The sequence below is a fragment of the Neovison vison genome, chromosome 2, assembly GCF_020171115.1.
Source record: "Neovison vison isolate M4711 chromosome 2, ASM_NN_V1, whole genome shotgun sequence".
NCBI classification, from domain to species: Eukaryota; Metazoa; Chordata; class Mammalia; order Carnivora; family Mustelidae; genus Neogale; species Neogale vison.
This window is the reverse complement of record NC_058092.1, coordinates 213,455,792-213,479,863: the sequence shown is the minus strand read 5'-3', so window position 1 is coordinate 213,479,863 and position 24,072 is coordinate 213,455,792. Positions and strand designations below refer to the sequence as shown.

At 53.8% G+C, this 24,072-nt stretch overlaps 1 protein-coding gene across 1 annotated transcript in view; it reads left to right on the top strand.

The window, feature by feature from the left end:
• The window catches only part of FBXW4 (F-box and WD repeat domain containing 4), an 81,680-nt gene extending 58,179 nt beyond the window's left edge, over positions 1–23,501 (top strand). Inside the window, exons 6-9 of the mRNA XM_044240348.1 lie at positions 9,625–9,690; positions 21,773–21,913; positions 22,444–22,585; positions 22,768–23,501. Of these exons, the coding sequence (XP_044096283.1) occupies positions 9,625–9,690; positions 21,773–21,913; positions 22,444–22,585; positions 22,768–22,887 (469 nt within the window). The 3' untranslated portion in view covers positions 22,888–23,501. The remainder of the gene's footprint in view (positions 1–9,624; positions 9,691–21,772; positions 21,914–22,443; positions 22,586–22,767) is intronic.
• Positions 23,502–24,072: the final 571 nt, after the last annotated feature.

The window sequence follows — 24,072 nt, the reverse complement described above, 5'->3', positions numbered from 1 at the left end:
AAGCAAACATATGAACATTTTGGCATATATTCTGAAAGATGGTGATGCTTTAAAAGTTTAATTACCATACTATTATTATATCTGGAAAACTATCATCAAATATGTAGGAATATCTTTAGGGTTAAATGAACTAATACACACATATAATGAGCTTAGAACAGTGTCCGGCATGCAGTAAATGGTCTAGAAGCATCTGTAGCCATTGTCGCTGTTGGTCTAACTTGAAATTCTTTGATTACTGTGAGGTTTTCATCATGTTTCTTGGCCATGTGTATTTTTTTAATTATTAAAAATTTTTGCTCATTAATCTATCTTTCTCATTGTGATTTATAAGATTCCTTGATGTGTTCTGCATATGAACCTTTTGATTATTGTATATATTTGGTAATTCCTTTCAGCTGACATTGATAGTGTCTTCTGTCATTCGGGAGTTTGGTTGTGTGAAGAGTTCTGTCCTTTTTTGCCTTTATGGCCTCAGAGTTTGTATCCCCTTAAGAATGTCTTTCCCACTTCAAAATTGTAAAAGTATCTTCCTATATTTTCTTTAAATACTTCTATGGTCTTTCATGTAGTTTTTGAAAAGGTGTCTGTCCTTAATCCAGCTGTAACTGAGGTCTCTTCTGAGGTAGTGCTCTAATTTTATTTTCTTTCCAAATGTGTATTTTGTAGTATCTTTACCCTTTACTCTTTGGGTCACTCTTCATCACCTGTCTTTAAAAGCCACGTTTAGGGGGTGCCTGGGTGGCTCAGTTGGTTAAGTGACTGCCTTTGGCTAGGCCATGATCCTGGGATGGAGCCCCGCATTGGGCTCCCTGCTCTGCAGGGGAGTCTGCTTCTCCCTCTCCCTCTGCCTGCCACTCCCCCTGCTTATGTGCTCTCTGTCAAATAAATACAATCTTTTTTTTAAAGATTTTATTTATTTATTTGACAGAGACACAGTGAGAGGAACACAAGCAGGGAGAGTGGGGGAGGGATAAGGAGGTTCCCTGTTTCATACTTGATCCCAGAACTTTGGGCTCATGACCTGGACAGAAGGCAGATGCTTAATGACTGAACCACCCATGTGTCCCTAAATAAAATCTTAAAAAAAAAAAAAATTAGGATTTACCTTTCCTTACAAATGTATGGGTATAGCTTTGGAGTCTTATTCTAATCCATTGATCTGTTTGTTCCAGCATGAACATCCTACTGCAGCTTTAGCGTATGTTTGATATTTGGTAGAACAACTTCTTTCTTGGGGCCCCTGGCTGGCTCAGTCATTGGAGCACATGACTCTTGATCTCGGAGTTGTGAGTTCAAGCCCCACACTGAGTATAGAGATCACTTAAAAATAGAAGCTTTTATTTTTGTAAGATTTATTTACTTTAGAGCGAATGTGAGTGTGCATGAGCTGGCGGAGGGGCAGTGGGGGCGATGGGGGGTTGGGGAGAGAGAGAATCTCAGATAGACTCCTCACTAAGCACAGAGAGTGAGACAGGCCTCCATCCACCAACTGTGAGATCATGACCTGAGCTGAAGACACCCAACCAACTGAGCCACCCTCTGCCCACAAACTAAAATCTTTAAAAAAAAAACAAACACAAAAACCCTTCTGTTGTTCTTTAAAAAATATTCTTGGTTATTCTTGTGCATTTCCACTTCCAGATGAATTTTAGAATCAGTTTATTAAAAAATCTTGTTTGGGTGGGACTGTTTGAATTTATTGAATAATTAAGGAAGAAGTGACAGTTTTAGATCTTGAGACTTCCTATCCAGGAACATGGTATATCTTCCTTCTCATTCAGCAATTCTGTGTCCTTCAGTAAAGCTTTATGGTTGGGTTTTGTTTTTTTTTAATTCATATGTGCCTGTCTTGTTTCCTGTTGGTGGTGGTTTGGGGGTTTTGTTAGGCTTATTCTTGGCTATTTTACAACTTTTAAATTCTTTATTGTGAATTGATTTCTGGTTACATTTTGGTTGGTAATTGCTGGTGTGTAGTAATAGCTAAAGTCTGCAGGTATCTGTTGTGTGCCACACACTGCTTAAGTATCTTATCTCCTGTCATTTTTATAACAAGCCCATGCCTTGCCACTGTTATTTCTGTTTCACAGGTAGAAGAGAAGTTATCAGAGAAGTTAAATACCTTGTCTAAGTTCAGGTACTTACCAGGTGGGAGAGCCAAGAGCCCAAAGGCCACGCCCCTTTTCACTGTGTGCACAGCGTGCTGGTCTTGCTAGTCACTGTCAGAGTTTTCCAGGTCAGTTTTAGATTTTCTCAGTAGGCAATTATATTGTCTGAAAATAGTGACCATCTTGAGTTCTTCCCATGCCTCTTGCTGGGCACACAGTTGTGTAAGTCTTGGGTCATCATTTCTCAGCCAGCTTGTGCTTCACTGGGACATCTTGCCATTTCTTTGTCTTGGGATCAGGTGGAGCAGTTCTTGTACTTAGACGTCATGCAGATGGAAAACAGAGCACAGAAGCTCTTCTCCCTGCAGCCCCCAACACATCTCCTTTAACATATAGATCGTACAGTGACTTCTTGTTTTTGGTGTCCTTGACTTTTCCTCTCTGTTTTTCTGTCCTTCCACTGTAACAGGTTTCTGAGTTCCTACTTCTTGAGTGGAATGTGTCCCTTTGGGAAGAGCTACCTCAAAATTCCTCTCCTCTAACCTGGGCCAGGATCTTACCTCCATCTTCAGGCTGAGTTTTTGCCATTGGTTAAAATGGAAAATGACCCATGTGTGTTTCTTTGGAGGCGTTTTCCAGCTGCAGGACTGCACTCACCCATGGAGCAGCAGCAGGCTTGCTTTTTTGGCCTTTGTTAGGGTTGCAGTGAAAGTGTGGATGCTGGAACCCAGCCTCTGGATACTCTGTCTAGAACCTGACCTTCTAGGTGGCCACTTGCACCATCCTGAATCAATGCACTTGAGCTAAGAGAGGCTTGGTGGGTGCATGTGTGACCGAGTGGGTGTTCAGGGCCTCTGCCGGCCACTGCAGTCAGGAATTGCTCTTGTTTGCTATTGGCTAGTGTCTCGTTGGGAGGAGGAGGCCAGAGGAGCCCCTGATCTGGGCTTCCTCACTACCCTGGGCCACTGACCGGTCCCAGAGCTTGAGTCCAAGGTGTCCCAGGCCACAGTTGCTGACATCTGTTCTAGTGGGAAGCTCATGGTTGGGCCTCCCTGCTCTTGGCCACGAGTTCATAGACAGGGGTGTCTATGTTGTGTTTTCCCTTAGAAGGCATTAATACATTTTCCCTTTCAAAAGTAGTGCCTGCTCATCGAAGGATATTTGGAAAATAAAATTTAAAAGAAAGAATTGATAATTACTCTGCTGCCCAAACATAATCACTTGGAGCATCTTAGCATGTTTCTTTCCACTCTTTCCTTTTCTATGCACAGGCTCTAAAAAAATAGTTGTGGGGTGCATGGGCGGCTCAGTGGGTTGGGCCTCTGCCTTCGGTTTGGGTCAGGATCTCAGGGTCCTGGGATCGGGCCCCACATCAGGCTCTCTGCTCAGCAGGGAGCCTGCTTCCTCCCCTCTCTCTGCCTGCCTCTCTGCCTACTTGTGATCTCTCTCTGTCAAATAAAAAAAAAAAATTTTTTTTTAAAAGTAGTTGTGGAAGGCTCTTTGTCCTCTACTTTTCTCTTTTGATAGTATCGTAAGCATCTTGCCTGTATGCTTCAGAAGTATCATTTTAAACGATTGTGTAATATTCCATTAAGTAGGAGGACCAGCATTTACCACATGTAATTTTGATCTTGACCCCTTGAAGGCCTCCTTTCTCTGTTAACCCATTTTGGTTCAGCCATCCATGAAGTTGGCTAAGCTCCCTTTTGGACTGATATTTTCTGTCTCTGCCATTTCTTTGAGATCATGTGAAATGGACCTACTTTTTATTTGCCTTAAACTGGATACATTCAAGTTTCAGATAGGCCTCTTGGTCTCATTATCCTTTAGTTTGATGAACACAGTCATATTTACTGTCCCCTCCATGGTCCCACAGCTTCAGTTCTGGGCACCCCCAGCCCTTACAGGCAGGTGCTCCTGTGGGTGGTAGGCCCGCCAGCATGCTTCTGCCCCGGGTCTGACGTGCTCTCAGCCTTCTGGTCCGTGTACAGCATTTAGGAGGATGTTCTCCATCTGCAATGTGGGATGTTTTCCGGAGAGAGAACAAGGTTTCTTTGCCTCTCTCTTTTTGCTTTCCTTTCCAGACACGTACATTTCCCTTCCCCTTGGGTGGCCGGGAGTGCCCCGTTGGCTGGGGAGCTAGCTGCCTTGCCCTTCCACCTGTCCCGGCCTGTGTCTCTCCCATTCTCCCCTTCCTGACTTCCCTCGCCCTCCTGCTCCCACTCCCGGGGCCCTCCCTCATGGGGCTGTCACTGCACTCCTGCTCCTGGCTGCCCTGGCCCAGCCAGTTTGTGTGACCTCCACGCTGCATTCCTGCTTGGGGACCGAGCCACCGTAATGATGTCAGTGGCGCAGGTTAGCAGATGGCGGCCGCAGCAATGAGACCTGACATGTTCTAATGACTCCCTCCTTCCCACCCTTGCCGGCCGTGCTGACGGAGGGGCTGGGGTTTCCTTGAGGCATTTTCAGAGGGGGCCACGGGAACTCGGGGTGCCCCCAGGTGCCGATGGGGCCCGTGACCTTTGCTGCTATAATATCAGTGTTTCACAAGCAGGGCGGTTCGGGAGCCCACTTGCAGCCCATCAAAAATTGATTTAATTGCAATTTTTCCTCCAATTAGGAGCACTGGAGCCTGACTAATTAGAGTAATAGAGAGTAATAAGGCTCAGATAAAAAGCCTTCCTCGGCGGCCTTTGTATCTCGTGTCAGTGCCTGTCAGAGGTCAGGGAGCTTGCATATTCTATTAGGCAGCCCGGCCTTCATTTGTACAAATTAGTTTACCCAACAGTAATTAAAATGCCAATGCGGGTTGAAGAGAACTGAATACACTTGATGGGCATGTTGGTGAATGATGTGACAGCTCTGGTGGCCTCCCTTGCCAAAGTGTGTCAGCCGCGGCCCAGAGGCGGCCGGGGCCGGGCCAGCTGGGTGGCTCCAGGCCAGCCACAGGGCACAGCTGCGAAGCACGCTGCTCCACTGCCGCCTCCGAGCCGCTCGCTCGCCCCTTTTTTCTTCCAGGTGGAGCCATTTGTCCCGTCGTCCATTTGTTCACCCGACAAGCATGTGGGGTCTTCAGTCTGTGTCGGGCGTCACACGAGGTGCTGGCGAGAGAAGGCACCGGGCTGGGCCTGAGCTCCGATTCCAGCCCTGTTCATGGCTTCCCCCGGGAGCTGGCACAGGGCACACTTCCTCCCGGGCCTCAGTTTTCTGGCCTGTAAAATAGGACAGTGGTTCCTACTACAGTGGGTCACGAGAATTAGGTGGGGTGAGGTTCTGGAGACCCTTCCTCGGAACGTGGCACATGGCAAGGGCTCACAGATGGCGAGTGTCATTAAGACGGCCTGAAGGGGGCAGGGGCATCACGAGCCTTCCTTCCTGGCCTGCTCGTGCCTGAGTCATTTCCCTTCTTCCCTCACTCCTCTTCTGATTCCTGCTGTTTTCCAGCCCTCAGTTTGAGTACCAGAACCCCTAACGCTCCTGGGGTCTCTCTTTCTTTCTTTTTTTTTTTTTTTAATATTTTTTATTTATTTATTTGACAGAGAGAGATCACAAATAGGCAGAGAGGAAGGCAGAGAGAGAGAGGAGGAAGCAGGCTCCCTGCTGAGCAGGGACTCGATCCCAGGACCCTGAGATCATGACCTGAGCCGAAGGCAGCTTAACCCACTGAGCCACCCAGGTGCCCCTCCTGGGGTCTCTCTTTCTGATGTGGGGGCTCCTGCATCATCTTCTTGGGCCTGAGGATGAACTCTGGGGTGCCAGGTTTGCTTGTGCTGGGGCCAGGGGGCGGGGAAGGTAGGTCGGGAATCTAGACAAGGTCTGGGGCAAGATGGGACATGGGAGGAGCCTGGCTACTGATAGGGGCTTTCTCATCTGAAAAGAGTGGAGTTTATAGAATCAGAATGACTTTTATTTGTTTATTTTTAAAGATTTTATTTATTTGAGAGAGCCAGAGAGAGAGATGGAGAGCATGAGCGGGGAGAAGCAGAGGAGAGGGAGAAGCAGACTCTCACTGAGCAGGGAGCCCAGTCCCCAGACCCTGACATGACTTCAGCCAAAGGTGGATGCTTAACCGACTGAGCCCCCCAGAATCAGAATGACTTTTAGACCCTCAAGCTCACAGTGTGTGTGCTTATACAAGAACATGTGTGGTGTGACATTAATGTGTAAGCACTGTTGGTCCTTCTCATCTTCAATCTGGTCGTGGTGCTTATGAGGGATTTCACTGCCCCAGCGATGTGGGACTGTGGCATGTGCCCTTCGGGTCTGAGTCTGGTGATGTGGGAGTCACTTGGGAAGCAGAGGGACTGCCTTCATAGCTCATATGTCTAGCTTCCCCGGCCTTTCCTCTGGCTGTGAACTCCAGAGGGTCCTTTCCATCTGGTTCCACAGACTTGTACCAAGTACTTCTAGGCCAGGCCCCGTACTGGGCACCAGAGGATGCAGGAGCCACTGGCTGGTCCATGATCTCAAAGGGAAGATGGGGAGATAACCCCCAAAATACCATGTGTCCCCTGAAGGCAAGATAAAGGGTGGTGGGGACTCAGAGGAAGGCTGGTCAAGTCCCCCGGGGAGCTAGCAGCTTCTGCTTCAGCACGGGTTTGCCATCCCTGTCCTTAAGACACCCCAAGAATGAGATGGGATAGAGGGCAAAAGCCACTTGAATCTTCTTTTCTTTCTGAGAGCTGGCTTTTTCCGTAACTTCAGACTCTAAGATGAGATGGTAGCAAAGACCTTTCAACGGGTCAGACTCCCAGAGTAGTACCCTGGGAGGCACTGTTGAAGAGGTGGTGCGTGTGTTTGCTGAGGTCACGTGACTCCGAGCATTTGTTGGGAACCTCGGCCCGTGGGGCGCAGGACCTGGCCCAGGGAGGCTGTGGGCGATCTGCTGGTGGCTGAAGGCGGGCTGCTGCCTGGGAGGCGGGGTGGCATTCTGTGCAGGTGAGACGGCCTCGTGGAGGCTGAGCTCGTGGGGCAGGAGGCCTCCAGCGATGCACATGTCCCACCCCACCCCACCGGCTCCTGAGGCTGGGAGCCCCTTGTCTGGTGTGGCTCTGGGGAGAGGAACAAGTGTGCGGAGGGGTTTCATGAAAATTCCTGGGAGCTGGGCCGGCACTTCATTTTCCCTTCCTGTGCGGTGGGAATCCTAGCTTCTCTCTGGTGAACTTCCTGGGTGGTGGGAGGCATACTTTGGGCATCCCAGGACTGCAGGTTCCGTCTTCTCCTGTGCTCCGTGTGTCCCCTCCATGTGTCCCCCTCTGTGTGCCCTGTGCCCCTGGGCGCACCGCTGTCATCTGACCCTGCACATGGCTGGTCTGTGGCTTTTGCCTGATGCCTCCTCAAGTCCATGGGCTCTGGAGGCCGAGCTGAGGAGCACATGTGGCTGCAAGCAGGGAGGAAGAGTGTGCAGGGCTGTGTCCGCAGCCAGCTTCACCCCCACGATCCTGGCAGTCCCCGTGGTCTGGGTGTGAGTGTCAGTGAATGTCCCCAGTGGGACCTGGCTGCGAAGCTGCTTGACTTGCTTACAGGGCTTTTACTGACTGTTAAATCTGATTACACACTCAGGTCCCCCTGGGTGGTGGGGGCTCTCTACTCTCCTTCCTTCTCTTCCTCCCGGCACCGCAGGGTTGGGCAAGGGAAGAGGGTGGCTTTTGGAAGGGAATGTTTCTGGGCGCTGTGTTGGGCAGTCATGAAAGGCCTTTGTGTGTGTGAAGGTGAGAGGTGCTCTTGCTGGTGCGGATGGATGGGGCAGGAATAGAGAAGGACGGGGGCGGCTCCCAGAAGAAGGCACTTGTGGCCTCACCCCAGCCTTCTGGGAGCTATTGGGAGTGGCAGATTCAGGTTTGGGGGCTTCCTCCCTTCCCCCTCATCTCAGCTTACCTTGTCACTAATGTGGCATGTGGCCGGTCCGAGGCCTGCCTCGGAGATGTCTGTGTCTCTGCTGACACTCCTCTACTGGCCTGTGCTCCTCAAAAGTCTTAAGAGCCCAATTGCCTGCTCCGATGCTTCCCAAGTGGCTCTTATGTTTCCAACGCAAGGTAATTGGCTTGACCAGTTATTAATGGATTACCCTCAAGAGAAAAATGTCGAGGGGAGGGAGGTGAGGACAACATCTCTGGGCTTTGTAGTTTGGGACTTCAGTGTCCCGTGGCTGCTTTCCAGGCAGGGAGTCACTTAGGGCAGGACAGACTGGCTGTTTTGGCCGCCATTCCGGTGGAGTGGTTGCTGGCATTCCTGTGTGGGTTGGGACAGAGCTGGGATGATGGCGCCTATCCCTGGAGTAAGTCTTGCTTGAGGCACGGAAGCCCCAGGTTGGCTCCTGTGGCCTTTTTATCAGCCTGGGGTTTAAAAGCAGACACTGGCCCTGCAGTGTTGATTGTCCATCAGTGGCTTGGCCAATGTCTCCCACACGTCTCCCCAACCAGCAACTGCAGGCCACCTTCCCCCCACCCCACCAAGGCCACGGGCTTCTTCAGAGCCCTCGCTGCAGAACTCTCTCTGCCCTCAGACCTGCTTAGGACTAGAGAGCCACAGGTGCTGGGCAGGGCCATGGCGGATGGGCCAAAGTCCCACACCGCCAACGTGTCATTAGTCTGTCTAGCCCCCATACCCCCAGGGCCTGACCTGTAGGGACATGGCCCTTCCCCACCCCAGAGCTCCTCTGTTGCTCCAGGTTAGGTGTCCCAGCTGGGGCTCCCACCTGCATCCCTCCCCAGCCAGTGAGTCCTCGGCCAAGGTATGGTCTGGCACTAGGTCCCAGGTGCGGTCCTGGGGCTCCAGGTGGCCTGGCTCACGGCACAGAGCTTGCCCACCAGTCTTGTGCCTCTACCTAAAATTGGAACTGCAGGTGGCATGTGAATTTTTCAGAGGTTTAAGAGTTACTCTGGGGAAAAAGGGCACATCACTGTGCTGCACTCTACGGCAGTGGCGGCTGCCCGGCCCTTCACGCTCTGTCTTGCCGCCCTTGCACCCAGCACACCGCCTGTCTCACCTTTTCCTTGGGTTACTGGTCTTCGGTGGTTCCCTCCACTCAGTCCCGTGCCGTCCTGCCTGCCCTGTGCTTGCAGCACGGTTCCCTAGCTTTTACAAACCCTCAGCAGTGTCCCCCAACCACCCTGACCTCTGGCCGCAGCATCTTCTTCCTGAACCCAACAAGGGCCTGTTTGCGGGGGCCTTTTCTGCAGCCTGACCGGCCCGCCCTCCCCTGGCCTGAGGGTTGCCCAGGTAGAGATGTGCTTTTCTGGTGGGCAGAGACCCTGAGACCCTTCTGTGTGGTAAGCTCTGCTGTCCTTACACCTGCGGGGCCCCTGGAGGGTTGCCGACCTCTGCGCGCCTTCCAGTTGTCTTCCTGCAGCTTCTCCGACCCTCCCTCATCCCCCTTCTCATCCTGTTTCCACTGGGTGATCCCCCCCACCCCACCCCACCCCCGAGAAGGAGCACTACACTTGCAACTGTTTCGCCATCGCCGCCACAAGTTCTGACAAGCCCGCCCTGACTCTGCTCTCCTTTTGTTTGGCAGCTCTTTTGTGACAGGGACGGCTTGTTGTGGGCACTTCTCACCCCTAAGAATCTGGGACCTCAACAGGTAAGAGATTCCTGAGCCCACGTGGCTTCCCGTGGGGGTGGGACCGCAGCAGCCAGGGAGGCACAGCAAAAACCTGCCCCGGCTTCCGGCTTCCGGCTGTAGCTTCCGGCTTCTGGCTTCCGGTGGGACCAGGTGGACCAGGAGGAGGCTGGGAAGTGCCCGGCCCAGCCCAAGACCCACTGACTGCTTCCAAGGCACGGGCCTTCTCCTGGCCCTGTTAATTAGCTCAAGGAAACTGTTGGAAGGAGTTTCTTTTCTTTTCTTTTTTTTTTTTTTTAAATATTTTAGTTATTTTACAAGTAGGCAGAGAGGCAGGCAAAGAGAGAGAGGAGGAAGCAGGCTCCCTGCTGAGCAGAGAGCCCAACATGGGGCTCGATCCCAGGGCACTGAGATCATGACCTGAGCTGAAAGCAGAGGCTTTAACCCACTGAGCCACCCAGGTGGAAGGAGTTTTTAATCGGTAAATCATTTCATATAGAAATGAGGATAACAGGGGCGCCTGGGTGGCTCAGTAGGTTAAAGCCTCTGCCTTCAGCTCCGGTCATGATCCCAGGGTCCTGGGATCGAGCCCGCCATCGGGCTCTCTGCTCGGCAGGGAGCCTGCTTTCCCCTCTCTCTCTGCCTGCCTCTCTGCTACTTGTGATCTCTGTCTGTCAAATAAATAAAATCTTTAAAAAAAAAAAAATGAGGATAACAGTTTGGATTTGTGATACTTTTTCTGTAAGGAGTGCCTGATTATGTGGTGATGGAGAAAGCCCATCTGTCCTAAAATACAGAAATTTTGGAAGTGACCTCCTACAGATCCATAAAGACAATTACATGGAACAGTTAAAATACATCCAGGTTTTATTCACAGTTCTCTGCCTTGGCAGACCTGACACATTCCCATCCAATTGTCTCCTGTTCTGTTGAATTTTTGTTTTGTTTTTTGTTTAGTTTTTTATTTTTAAATAATTTTAGATTCATAAGAAGTTCCAGGAGTAGGGCAGCAAGGTACCTGTGTAAGATTAGATAATATGTAGGCTAATATGTAATATAAATTAGAACCAGGAAATCGACATTGGTATAATCCATAGAACTTTATTCAGACTGTAGTCATTTCTATGTGTGTGTGTGTTTGTGTGTGTGTGTAGCGGTTCTGTGCTATTTTATCCCATGTGTAGATCGACATTACTGTGACCTCAGTTAGGATACGGAACAGTTGGAGCCCTTCATAGTCACACTGTCTGCCTCCTGTCCCCTCCGGTACTCCCTCTTGTCCCTAATATCTGGCGACCACTTACGTGTTCTCTGTCTCTGTAATTGCGTTGGCTTGAAAGTGTTATATAAGTGAAATAATGTATGTAACCTTTATTTATTTATTTTTTTTTGGTATGTAACCTTTTGAGATTTGCTTTTCCCTCAGTATTATTCTCATGCAAGCATAGCAGATATACCAAGAACACTTGACCTGAGGTTGCTTGTAGTGGTCCCTGGGGGGAGGCACCAAAGCGATCCCCCACTGAGCAGCATACCCCCCACTGAAGGACATTTGGGTTATTTTCAGTTTTTTGACCATTGCAATTTAAACTGTCATGAACATTTGTGTGTAAGCTTTCATGTGGACCTAGGTTTTCATTTCTCTGGGATTAATGCCCCAAATGATTTGAATATCTGTATCGTTTTATAATCCAGCCCTGGTCTAGGGGACACCTAGGTCCTTCACATCCTCAACAGCATTTGGAACCATCACAATGGTCTGTATTAGCTATTCTCACAGGCGTGCTGTCTTGTGGCTTTAACTGGAATTTCCTTAATAGCAAATGATGATGAACATCTGTTCATGTGTTTGGGTTTTTTTTGTATGTGTGTGTTTGGTTTTTTTTTTTAAGATTTTGTTTATTTATTTGACAGAGATCACAAATAGGCAGAGAGGCAGGCAGAGAGAGGGAGAGAGGAGGAAGCAGACTCCCCGCTGAGCAGAGAGCCCGATGCGGGACTCTATCCCAGGACCCTGAGATCATGACCTGAGCTGAAGGCAGAGACTTAACTCACTGAGCCACCCAGGCGCCCCTTCATGTGCTTTTTTGCCCTCTGTATATTTTTGCCCTCTGTATAAATCTTTGCTCAGGTAGTTTGCCCATTTTCTAATTGAATAGTTTGCTTTTTCACTGTTGAGTTTTGAGAGTTCTTTATATGTCTAGATATGAATCCTTTGTCAGACATGTGGTTTGCCTATACCTTTAAGTCTGGAGCTTGTCTTTTTAGCCTTTTTTTTTTTTTTAAGATTTTATTTAAGAGAGACCATGACAGAGAGGGGGAGAGCGAGCACAAGTGGGGAGGAGAGGGAGAAGCAGGCTCCTGCTGAGCAGGGAGCCCAATGTGGGGCTCCATCCCAGGACCTTGGGATCATGACCTGACCCAATGGCATATGCTTAACCGACTGAGTCACCCAAACACCCGACTTTTTATCCTCTTGACAGGATAAAAGACCCAAGTTTTAAATTTTGATGACGTCCAAATTATTGACTGTTTCTTTTTGTGCTCTTGGGGTGAAGTGTGAGAAATCTCCCCCTAGCCCCAGGCCCCCTGTTGTGGCTTGCAGTGCCGTGATAGACAGTAGCGGTGAGGGCGCGCTCTGCCCACCTGTCTTGTGCCTTCGCTGCTCTAGCTCGTCTCCTTCTCTCTCTGTCTCCAGGAAAGTACTAGTCATATCTTTGGTTTTCCTAAAAATCTGTTGTATTGTCAGTCTTTCCAAAAGATTTTATTTGAGAGAGAGAGAGGGCGCACAAGGAGGGGTGGGGTACAGAGATAGAAGCAGGTTCCCTGCTGAGCAGGGAGCCAGATGCAGGACTTGATCCCCAGACCCTGAGATCATGACCTGAGCCAAAGGCAAATGCTCAACCAACCGAGTCTCCCAAGCACCCTCTGAAAGACTTTTCTTAAACACATGAGATGTTTTCATTAGATACTGTTTTCTCCACAACATTCTCTTGGGGGTCATCCAACTACAGGGATAGGAAACTCCCACCTTCCCCAGAGAGCACATTACGTCTTTGGATCGCTCCGAGAGTTCTCGTGCCTGTCCTTCATCAGGGCTTGATCTGCTTCCAGGAGCCGTGATCCTGAACAAGCAGCAAGTTGAATCGTGCCTCTGAAGACAGGCCTTTAAATATCTGAAAACTCTGGTCCTGCTCCTGCAGCATCTTCTCTTTATCAGGCCAGAAGTCTGAGGACCTTCAGTTGTTGCTCGTGAACATCAGTTAGGGTGCTTTGGGCTGTGAGTAATGAGGACCTAGTTCAAAGTGGCTCAAACAATAGAGGGATTATTATCTTGACTGACAAGGAGTCTGTCCCGGAGTTGGGAGGTTCGCTGGTTCCAGGATTGATGGGTTCGGCAGCTCCGTGAAAGTCGAGAGCCCGTCTTCTCAGCTTTCTGCTTTGCCACCTCAAAGTGGGTTTTGCCTTTACCCTCAGGCTTGTTCACAAAAGCCCTACGAACCCATAAGGCAGTACCCAAAGAGGAGAAGGAAGGAAGAGGACACGTCCCTGCCTGGGGTCTCTTTTTAAGATGGGGACACCTTTTAGAAGAGCCCCAAGCAGACTTCTCATATTTAGTGAGCCAGAAGTGTGTTCCACTACTTGCCCCAAACCAAACTATGGCCAGGGAAATGGAATGAGCAGTCCAGACTGACCTTCTGGGCCTGGGGAGGAGCTCGGCTTCCCCACCCCCCACACGTATCTTGGCAGTGGGGGAGGTGAGTGGGCACAGGTTCCGATTTGGGTCAGCAAGGAAGTAAGTGGGCGGTAGCTGGGTGGGTGACCTGCGATCTTGGTTTCGTTCTTGTTTGAGGACCATTCTCAGCTGAAAGCTTCCCCAGTTTATCTGGTTGCATCCCTCTTTTTTTTTTTTTTTAAAGATTTTATTTATTTATTGTCAGAGAGAGAGAGAGCGAGAACCAGCACAGGCAGACAGAGTGGCAGGCAGAGACAGAGGGAGAAGCAGGTTCCCTGCGGAGCAAGGAGCCCGATGTGGGACTCGATCCCAGGACGCTGGGATCATGACCCAAGCCGAAGGCAGCTGCTTAACCAACTGAGCCACCCAGGTGTCCCTGGTTGCATCCTTCTTGAAACGGGATGTCCACAGCTGAGTGGAGAGCACTCCAGGTGTGAGCCGAGGAGTGCAGGTGCTGTCGTCTTCTGCATTCTAGATCTTCCATCTTTTTTTTTTTTTTTTAAGATTTTATCTATTTATTTGAGAGAATGAGAGGAGAGAGCATGAGAGGGGATCAGTCAGAGGGAGAAGCAGTCTCCCCGCTGAGCAGGGAGCCCCACGTGGTACTCGATCCTGGGACTCTAGGATCATGACCTGAGCCGAAGGCAGTTGCTTAACCAACTGAGCCACTCAGGTGCCCCTAGATCTTCCATCTTTGTCAGTGTAGCTGATGGTCGCATCGTACTGTTGCCAACACAGCTGAGACTTCCAAGGCTCCATTTGTTCTGTAGGCTCTGGGATGTTGGGGTGTCTGCACCCTGAGAGAGTTGTTCTCACGGCCTGCCCTGCCAGACTCCTGCCACTGGCAACTTCTTACTTCTGCGTGGGCCGCAGGCAGAGGGAACCCGTCCTCTGCTATGTGCTGGGGAGGATGAGCGGCTACAGAGGGAGCACAGGCTGCTGGTCAGGCGGCCTTGGGTTCTAGAACTGACTCTACTGTGGATCAGTTTTGTGATAAGGGGCCTCGACTGGGCCTCCGGGCCTCGGCTTTCACATTTGTAAATGAGATTTAATTCTCTCTGCTCAACAGAATTAGTATGAAAAAGACATTATTTTGAAAACGTGCCCATACGGTACCCATGTCCACTCTCTGCTTCCTCACCCGTGGCTGCCTTCCTCGTGAGGACCTTAGAGTTTGCAGAGGCTCAGCTTTTTAATTCCCTAAGTACCTGTGGCCTCGTGACCACTGGAGGCCAAGTGGTCCTGCTGACCTCATGGCCCAGAGAAGGCTCCTGACAGTACCCGAGGCTGCAGGCCACAGGATGGGAGTTGCTGCTGAAGGTCATTCTCAGGCATGTGACTGGCCCTGGGGCCTGGCATTCTCCCTGGCCTGTGCTCAGGATGGCGAATGAGCCGGGGCGGGGGGGCTGGGAAGTGGGGGGTGCACCACCGTGGCTGACTCTCATCTCCAAGGTCGAGTCATTTTGGAGGGCTTCTTCTGCCTGTGGTTTTCTTGGGGGTGGGGGTTACTCCTGAGCACAGATTTAGGGTCAGGATGTAGTTGTAAGACACCAGCTCCTTGAATAGCTCTCACTTATGAAATCCCTAATTCCTCCTAAACCCTGGGTCTGTCCAGAACCCAGGGAGACCCCAAATGAGAAACTGTCCCTGCTCACTTTGGGTGGCCAATGGCAGTGCCACCCCAGGCAACACGTGGCCTTGTCTTCTCTCTGACCCTCAGACCCCCTCTTCACCACCGTGAGGAGCCAGGCCTCATTGAAACATCCGTCCGGTTCCCAGGGAAGCTTGGAGGACCAAGGGGTGTGGAGCTCGAAGGAAGGATGGCCTGCTGGAGGCATCTGCTTTTGGTGGGAGGAAGCAGACGGACAGGGTGACTGTCTGTAGCTGTCTTTCCCAGAGAAGCCCAAGCAGATAATAAAGCCATGTAGAAAATAGGATTAAGGTAATGAACAGGCAGGACGGAGTTTGATCTTTCAATAATGCCAAAGCCTGACTGACAGGCCAATCTGGAAGGTGGAGCGGCACCGCCGGCAGGACCTGGTGGCGGGCGCTGTGCGGGGCTGGGTGGATTCCTTGCTTTTAACCTGTCACTGCTGAAACCTGAGGAGCACCGGGATTTTCGCTTTTATGTGTGTGCTGTGCCTTGGGGGGAAGGAGTGCTGGAGGGGCAGTTTTGCTCGGAGCATCACCCCTCTGGGGCCGCCCTCAGGATGGTGGTGGGTGCTGGGACACACCTGGGGGGAGCGTAGGGACCCTGCTGGACCCGTCTTCTCCCTGCTATGTCTCAGGGCCTTGCTGTCAGGTCACTTAGGCTACTTCTTACAGTGCCCGGGGACCCTTTCAAAGGCACCATGGCTCCCTTGGCCCCTCGTTCCATCAAGACCCTTGGAGACTCTGTTGTCCCTACAAGCTGGGGAGGGGGAGGCGCTGGTTGGGGTACACAGGTCAGAGAGCAACTATGTGCATACGGTCATTGCTTGGATGGCAAGAGCTTGGCGCTCTCTCTCTCTCTCTCTCTCTCTCCCCCTTCTTCCTTTTCTAACCTGTCTAAACCAGGCAGAAAGAAAGATGGAGTCCTTGACCTGACTTGGAAGTGCCAGAGTATTCCTGCCTACAAGGGGAGCTAGCCTTCAGGCCGGTTGCAGGCCCCCAAGGGCTCTATCTTGACACACAGTGCCAATAGCCAATCACTGAAGCATCCCTTGCTAGGCCCCATGGTCCCATCAGACCCCAAGAAGCTGGGCCAAAGCCTTCCTGTTCCTGACGGGTCTGAAGGGATCCAGGCCCATTTTACGTGCTCTGTGTGCATTTGAGCAGGAGCCTCAGCTAGGTCCCAAGGAGGGTGCTGTGTGGCATATACCCCCTTCTGAAAGGCCTGGGAGGTTGGACTGGCCTAACACCATATACAGCCCTCCTCCTGGGCTTGCTGTCACCGTGGGTTCTGCATTTTGGCCAAGGGCATTTGAGCTGGATCTAGCATTGGCACAGGTGGGCTACAGGATGGAGGCCTGTGAGCGCCGACCTACACCGATCCTAGTGGGAACAGCCGCAGCCCTAAGCCAGCCTGGGGACTGGGATGGGGAGAGGTGTGGGCTGAGGCGACCTGGCTACTCCTAGGGCCTTGACTGTTCGAGTCCCAGGAGTGTGAGTATGTGTGGGCTTCTGCACACATCGCCTTCTCTCCCTTTCCAGCCAAGGTCATCCCTGTTCCCCGTCACTCTTCCTTATCTACCCTAAAGCCCCTGAGGCTCCTCTTTCTCACTGAAGTTGGGGCAGTTAGGCGTCTCACACTTCCCCACAGGTGCCCTCTGTTTTCCCACTAGAGCCTCTGCTCTAGCTGCCCCTGCCCCGTGCTTGGACTCCCCCATCTCGATGCTGCTTACTCTTCGGTGCAGAGAGCACCGCCGCCACCAGGCCTTCCCTGACCCTAGCCCCCGTGGCTGGAGTTGGTAACCCTTAGAGCACTCACAGGGCCGCCTTGTCAGCCACCGTGGGCCCCGGGGTGGCCTTGAGAAAGGGGAGGGCCAGGCTGCAGCCCTTTCTAACGGCCTGCAGGACGTGGTGTCGCAAGCACAAGCCGGGTCCCACTGAGGGCAGTGGCTGTGCCCACCCGGCCCAGGTGTGGCTTCGTCTCTGCCCGCGGCTCTGCCTCCGCCCCGGGCGGCCTGGCCCTCGGTCAGGGTGATTGGGGAACTGCCCTCTTTAAAGTACCTGCCTTCTCCTTTGAAAGTATTACTGACAGATTTTTTCATTTTCTTTTTTCTTTACCTCTTTAAGGAACCCTGTAATTTCTTTCTTTCTTTCTCCCCCCTCTTTCCTTTTTCTTTCTTGTCCCCTCTGTCCCCCTGAACTCTTTGAAATTGGCGCTCTGCCTGCTGACACCAAACTGATACTTTGCGTTTCACTTCTCCTTATCCCTTTATGGCAACAGATGTTGAAATTTTGTATCCTTTTATCTGCCCGGCTGCCCCTTCCTGTAATTACGGGCCCCTTGTTAGCAGTACAAAGTGGGCTGCCCGGCTGCATGGCCTTTGAGCCATTGTGTCTGAACACGTGCACACGGGCGGGCGCGGGGGCCATGCACGCACGCACACATGCGGGGGCGAGGCCGTGGGCTCCGGCAGGGCCCTTCCCGCTCGCCCGATGGCGCCGTGGGCGTCTTGCCTCCACCACTCTGGTGTTACATTTGGGACCTAACATGCCTCCTTGATTCTGGCCCTCCCCACCAGAGGGCTGGACAAGGCCAGCTCCTCTCTGCTGAGAAGCCTGGGGACTCCCTGCCCCTCCCAGAGTTCATGTCCGCTAAGCAGTGCGCACCCAGGGGTGGTCGTGGTCCGAAAGGATTGGCTGGACGGGAGGGTCTGCCAGGTGCAAACAGGGCGCCAGTGCCGGTGCCTTGACTCTGGCCCTCCTGCTGCGGGGGGGGGGGGTCCTTCACCTGGGCCGTATCCCCCCCCCCCCCCGTCATTGCCTATCCCGCTTCTGTCACTCCCTAGAGAACCACTGCGTGCCCACAGGCCAAAATGTTTTCTTATCTGTCCTCTGACAGTAAAACTTCCCTTTCTCTTCTGGGACCCCTCCGGTCACCCCTTGTATTGTTAGTTGGGTACATGACTGACTCCCTCCCTCCCTGGACTGAAAACTCCTAGAGGACAGGGAGAACTCCCTCAGTCATCCTTGACTTCTCCCTGCAGTTCCTGGTAAAGCACAATGCCTTGTATACAGAAGGTGCTCATTGATTGTTGCTCAAAGAAAGGAAGAGAGGAGAGTGGGGGTGGGAAGGAGAAAAAGCCTCCTCTCTTGAGTGAACTCGTCTGGCCCAGCTTACACCTCCGCATCCTCTGTCCCTGGGAGCTGAGCGGCAGGAAGGTGAACTGGGTGTCACTCTTCCTCCTTGCCCTGCCCTAAAAGCCCCTATTGCGTCCTCGGGTCACACATCCATGCCAGGCGGAGGAACGAGAACCTCTAGGATCTCTAGGGAACATCCTCGGGAACCCCATGTGTTAACAGTGGCTGTGAAGGGATGTGGGGGCCACGGGCATTTCTAGATGCAGGCCGGGAGGTGGGTTGGGGATCTGGCTTCTCCCAGCTCGGGGCCCTTCGGCCCTGGAGGACTTTCTGCAGGCTGTGGGTTGTGTTGGGAGCACAGGCGGGCCGGCCAGGGAGGCAGGTGGAGGCTGGGATGAGCGGACTTGGGGGAGGGTGGGCACGGGCTTCTGGCTCGGCAGGCCCAGACCAGGAAAGGGAGGGGCTGTCCCAACTGGGACATCTGGGTCTTCAGGGCCACTACTGTCCTCCAGTTAGCTGTCCCTGGATGTCCCTTAAAGATGGCGATAGAGGGGTCCGTGTCTTAATAGATTTTCTTCTGTCAGTACTCCTTCCGAGGCTCCCTCTTCCCTTGAGATGGAATTGCTGTGCAGCGGGGTGGGAGCCCCGGTTCCCTCACCTGGTTGCCCCCTTAAGGTCTCAGGGATGAGGTCGCCCTCTGCTTGTTTTTCCCACCCAGGTCCTCTGGCGCATCGCAGAGAACGCTGCCCTCCGCGGCCTGCTCGTCAGGCTCACAGGGGCGGCCCCTCGGTCTTTATCTTTCCCTGGGTGCAAAGAGAATTGCTGGAGTCAGGCTCGGGAGAGGCCAGAGAGGCCAGGATGTGGAGGACCCCCCAGCCCTCAGCAGCTCCTGGAGGCCTGGGCTTTGTGTGCAGCGGCTGTGAGGGAATGGCCTTTTTGTCTGGCCCTCTGCAGGGACGGAGCCGGCCCTCGCTCCCGTCGTGGCCCGGGACTCTGAGGGGCAGTCCTGTTCCCACACAAGTTGTGCGACAGCCAAGGCTCTGCACCCCCCCACACCCCCCACAGTGAGAGGCCGAGAAGCATTCTTGACATTCTTTCTGGAGAAAAGGGGTGAAACGTCTGAATTTGGGGGTCACCATGTTATACAAATTGCAATCTAATCGTTTTTACAAGAACACACTTGCAGGAAGAAAAGGAGCCCGAGAGGAGGGGCTGAGGAGACAGACAGCTTGTTTTGTCCCCGTTTTCCCCAAAGTTCGGAGCTATTGTCGGGCCAACCTTGCTCCCTTCCCCAGAGCTGTTGAGCTAGAGTTTTCTAGTTAAATTGGTCTTGGGGTGGGGGCCGCCGAGGGCCCACGGTGCCATTTCTGTTTGTTTTCCCAAATCAAAGCCCCAGCAGGGCTCCCAGGGCCACGCGGGGCTGCTGTTTGGAGGGACAGGCCCTTTCCCAGAGCGGCTGTGTCTGCGGAGGCTCCGGACTTCACCTCCCGGGCACCGCACAGCAGTCTGGAGGGCCTCAGGCCCAGAGGCCAAAGAAATTGTATCTTTTTATTGGCCCATTTGAAGTGTGTGTGGCCATTTCCAGAACTCCGAGCGCCAGGCTGCAGCAACTGTCTCGGGCCCAGCTGGGCCGGCGGACATGGGGCTGCGCGACTAGCCGCGGCCTCCCGGCCGGTGCTTACTCTAGGCCCTCAGGGGTCCCTCGGCAGGCAGGGTTCTGTTTCTTATCATAGAGGCTGGCATGACCCTTTCTAGGGGTGGCTTGGATGCTGGGACAGGGGCCCAGGGTGACTTGGTCTGGGTGTTGCCCTGATGCTGCGGTCCTGACTCTGCTGCCCGTCCGGTGCAGGGGTGCCCAGCTCTGTCCCTCTGAATCCCGGGACCGGGGGGAGGCAGGTAGAGCCATGCTGGGCTTCACGTCCCCACCCCCACCGCCTTTCATCTTCTATTTCAAACAAACATGAAATTACTTCTGCAGATTAAAGGGGAGAGCTCCTCCGTCATTCCTGAAGGCCTCACTAATGGAAGGGGCAGGGCCCCCAAATCTGGAAGGAGGGAGAACTGTGGAGCCAAACAGCCCCCTACCTGGGTGTGCACAACTGTCCAGGAGCACCTGTAAAAGAGAGGTGGGGGTGGGGGATGGGCTCCTTTAGGGACTCCAGGCTGCCCAGGCATGGGGCAGTCCTAGCTGGTGGCCCTTCTGCGAAGACGGGCCCTGCCTGGGAGCCACGGTCCGTGATCTCTAGGGTCTGGCCTTCAGCCTGATCCCTCTCAGGGTCCCCCACCACAAAGGCTTACCTCCTACCCTGGAAAGAGGAACACCGCCCCAAGGGGGCTGGGGGCAGGGGCTCTAAGGGCCTGCCCTCCCACCGACTGCAGTGCTGTCCTGCTGGGGGGGTCTCCTCATTGCCCAGGGCCAAAGGGGAAAGGTAGAAGGGAACCCTGAGCTGCCGCCTCTGTTCCTTCAGCTTCTAGGGAAGATGGTGGCTCCACTGGGGAGAAGGGAGCTTGAGGGTGAGAGCGGGAAGGCCTGGGGCTGAAGTCTGCTCTCACACTGGTGGTGAGCACTACTTGTGAGAGGGGGGGAGTGCTCCCTCCTGCCGCCAGGGCCTCTGACCTGGGAAGCGTGCGTGGCCTTCCTTCTCCCGTCCTGCCAGGGAGGAGGGCCCAGCGGCTCTTGGGTGCAAGTTCGGGATCAGGCCTGGAGGGTGTCCCTTTTCTCCTTCACCACCCCCCCATCCTGCAGAAACTCCCTGCTTCTCCTCGTTCCCTAGCCACAGGGATTAGCGGGTGCACTTGATGTTGAGGGGTAGTTGCTAGGGCCAGAAGGCCCCCCTACGTGGTTGCTAGGGGTCTGGCATCAGGGCGAGGGGTCTGCCCACTGCCGCGGTCACGGAGGGACTTACACAGTCACAAAGAAATTGTTCTTCTCAGTAATCTGCTCTCGGCCACCGGGAGGGGCGAGGGGTGGGGAGCGCACTGCAGCCCAGCAGGCTGGGGGCTGTGATCACACAGGCGTGCTCGCCCCGGGCTGGGGGCCAGCCGGGCCAGGAACACCAGGGACCGGCCAGCTAAGCTGCTTTCTCAGCGATTTCTCTCCCCAGACACAAAGGTGTTTACTTGTTTTAACATCTCCTGGGACTCCCCTTCTCCCTTTGTGTGGTCTTTATCCCCAATGAGGTTTGAGCCCCAGATTACAGGCAGGAATTAAGGCATTGGACTCAGGCAGCTCAGAGCTGCATGACCTGCAGGATCAAGAAGTAGAAAGTAACCAAGTGTGCGCGCGCACGGGAGGGGGCCGGCCCGGCCGCAGGGCCCATTCTTCCACCCTGAGAACGGCCGCTGGGCAGCGAGCAGGTGTGGTGCAGGCCTTCAGCTGGGGGAGGGGCAGGCACTGGGACTGGGGTGACAGGGTGGGCATCCTGGGCCATTTCCCTTGGCCCCATCCAAAAGGAGCCTGATTTTAGCTCAGGAGGGAGAGCGGCATCTCCCCAGGGACCGAGGCCATTACGTTACCAGCCGGTGTGGGGGCTGAGGTGACACAGTCTCTCCTCCTCTGCCCCTCTGTTCTCTCCCCAGTGGGCAGCTAATGATGCACCTGGGCAGCGACTTCCCCCCAGGGGCTGGGGTGTTGGATGTCATGTATGAGTCCCCTTCCACGCTCTTGTCCTGTGGCTATGACACCTACGTTCGCTACTGGGACCTCCGAGCCAGTGTCCGGTGAGTGTGGTAGGCAGGAGGTGGGCGGCAGTCCCGGCCCTTCCTCTGGCCCTCCTGGGGCGCCCCCAAAAGGCACAGGCCCTGCAGGTGGAGGTGAGGAGTGGCAGCCAGCAAGGTCAGATCGCGCTTCAGTTCCTCGCTTGGCAGCCCTGGTCCCCTGGCCTGGAGTGCTGGGTGCTGGATGCTGATGGAGAGCCCGGGGAGTCAGCTGGGTGCTGGGTGCTGATGGAGAGCCCGGGGAGTCAGCGGCCCGTCCATCAGCATTCTGCCCGCTTTTCTGCCCTGCCACCCAAGTCGTGTGACATGTAGCCAGCCATGGGAAGCACAAGTGAGGGCCTTATGTGGCCTGGGGTTCGGGCACTGGCTAGAAAGAGAGCTTTACAGAGGAGGCTTGGTCCCTTTAAGTCTGGTTTTTGAAGAGAAGGTGATTCAGCTTCTGCCTCTGGACCAGAATGGATTTCTAAGGTCCCTGTGGAAGCTGGGGCGGCGGGCACCCCTGACCCTCCCTCTGACGGCCTCTTCCCGCACAGGAAATGTGTCATGGAGTGGGAGGAGCCCCACGACAGCACCCTGTACTGCCTGCAGACCGATGGCAACCATCTGCTGGCTACCGGGTCCTCCTACTACGGGGTCGTGCGGCTGTGGGACCGGCGCCAGAGGGCCTGCCTCCACGTAAGTGCGCCACACACTCCCGCTCTGAGATGCCAGGACTCCTTACTAGTGGCTGTACTGGGGGTGGGGGTGGGGGTTGGCTGCCTGCAGAAGCGGGGGAGTCGGCATGCCACCTGGCCCCCTGCGCTGGACCTGGCAGGGTAGGGCTGCTCCTGCCATGCCCCTCCCTCCCTCCCTTGCAGGCCTTCCCGCTGACCTCGACGCCGCTCAGCAGCCCCGTGTACTGCCTGCGCTTCACCACCAAGCACCTCTATGCGGCGCTGTCCTACAACCTCCACGTCCTGGACTTTCAGAACCCGTGACAGGGCCACCCCGGCCTGTGGGCCAGGGAGGCCAGCTACTCAGGGACCTCTCCGCCTGGAGGGTGCAGGGATACCTCTGCCCTCCCCCACCCCCCAATGCCTGTGCTCCTAGACCTGCGACCACAGTGCTTGGGCACCGTCAGGTAAAGGCTGCTGACTCCCGGGAATTGGGGGGTACCCCTCCCAGGAACTAGATGGAGAGAAAGGATCTGCTGCTTTGAGAGAACAGCTGAACCTGGCCGGGACTTGCTTCCTGTTGGCCAGAGCAAGGATCTGGTCTGGATAGGCCAGCCCTGCCCCTCTCCCCTTCTTAGAGCCGTGATAGCTTCATGAGGTGAGGGGCTTCAGCCGTCCCTTTCTGCCCCTTCCTTGGAAGGAGGGGTGAGGCTGCCAATCCTCTGCTCTGGCCCCGCCCTCCTCAGTCAGTCCCCTCCCTTGACCAAGCTCTTGGGGCTCATTCCTGGGGCACTGTGGACTGGTCTCACTTTGAAACTGAGGAAGGACAAAGGGAACCCAGCAGTTTTGAGTGAGTTCTGAGATAACCCAATCTCAGGCTGGCTGCTAAGACATGCTACAATGTTCATTTTTGTAAAAATAAAGCTTGATTGTTCACAGTTCCAGTTCCTCTTTGGCTGGGGAGTCCTGGGAGGCAGTAAGAGAGGGAACGACATATTCAAACTTGAGGATGGGTGTGTTGGGGAAACGGTAAGATCAGCCTCATAGCTCAGTGTCCCTAAGACACTCACCTCTTGGGCCCCAGTGGTGGGGTGTGTGCTACCTGTGGGGTACAGATAGGGGACTGTAGAAGGGCTTCGTGCTGTTGGGGAGCTAAGCTGCTCCCCATCTGCAGAAACCCTTCTTTAGCCTCCTCGAACACACATGCACTCTTCGCAACAATACGACCCTCCTTCCTGCCTTCACACCCACAATGTCTTAATGTCCTGGACTGTTTCCAAGGTTTCTGTATTTCAAAAAGTTCTCCTTTACCTTACCTCCCCTTACCACAGGGAGCTCATCTGGGCCCTTCTGCAGCTGAGACAGCCCAGGGTTTCCAGCAGCCTAGCGTCCCTCAAGTTATGCAAACAGGACGGGGAAGACACCCACCCAGCGTTAGGCTCAGGGCCCCCCCCAGCTCTGCTCCATCAAAGCCCCATGCTTCCCTCTATGTGAAAGGCTTGACATTGA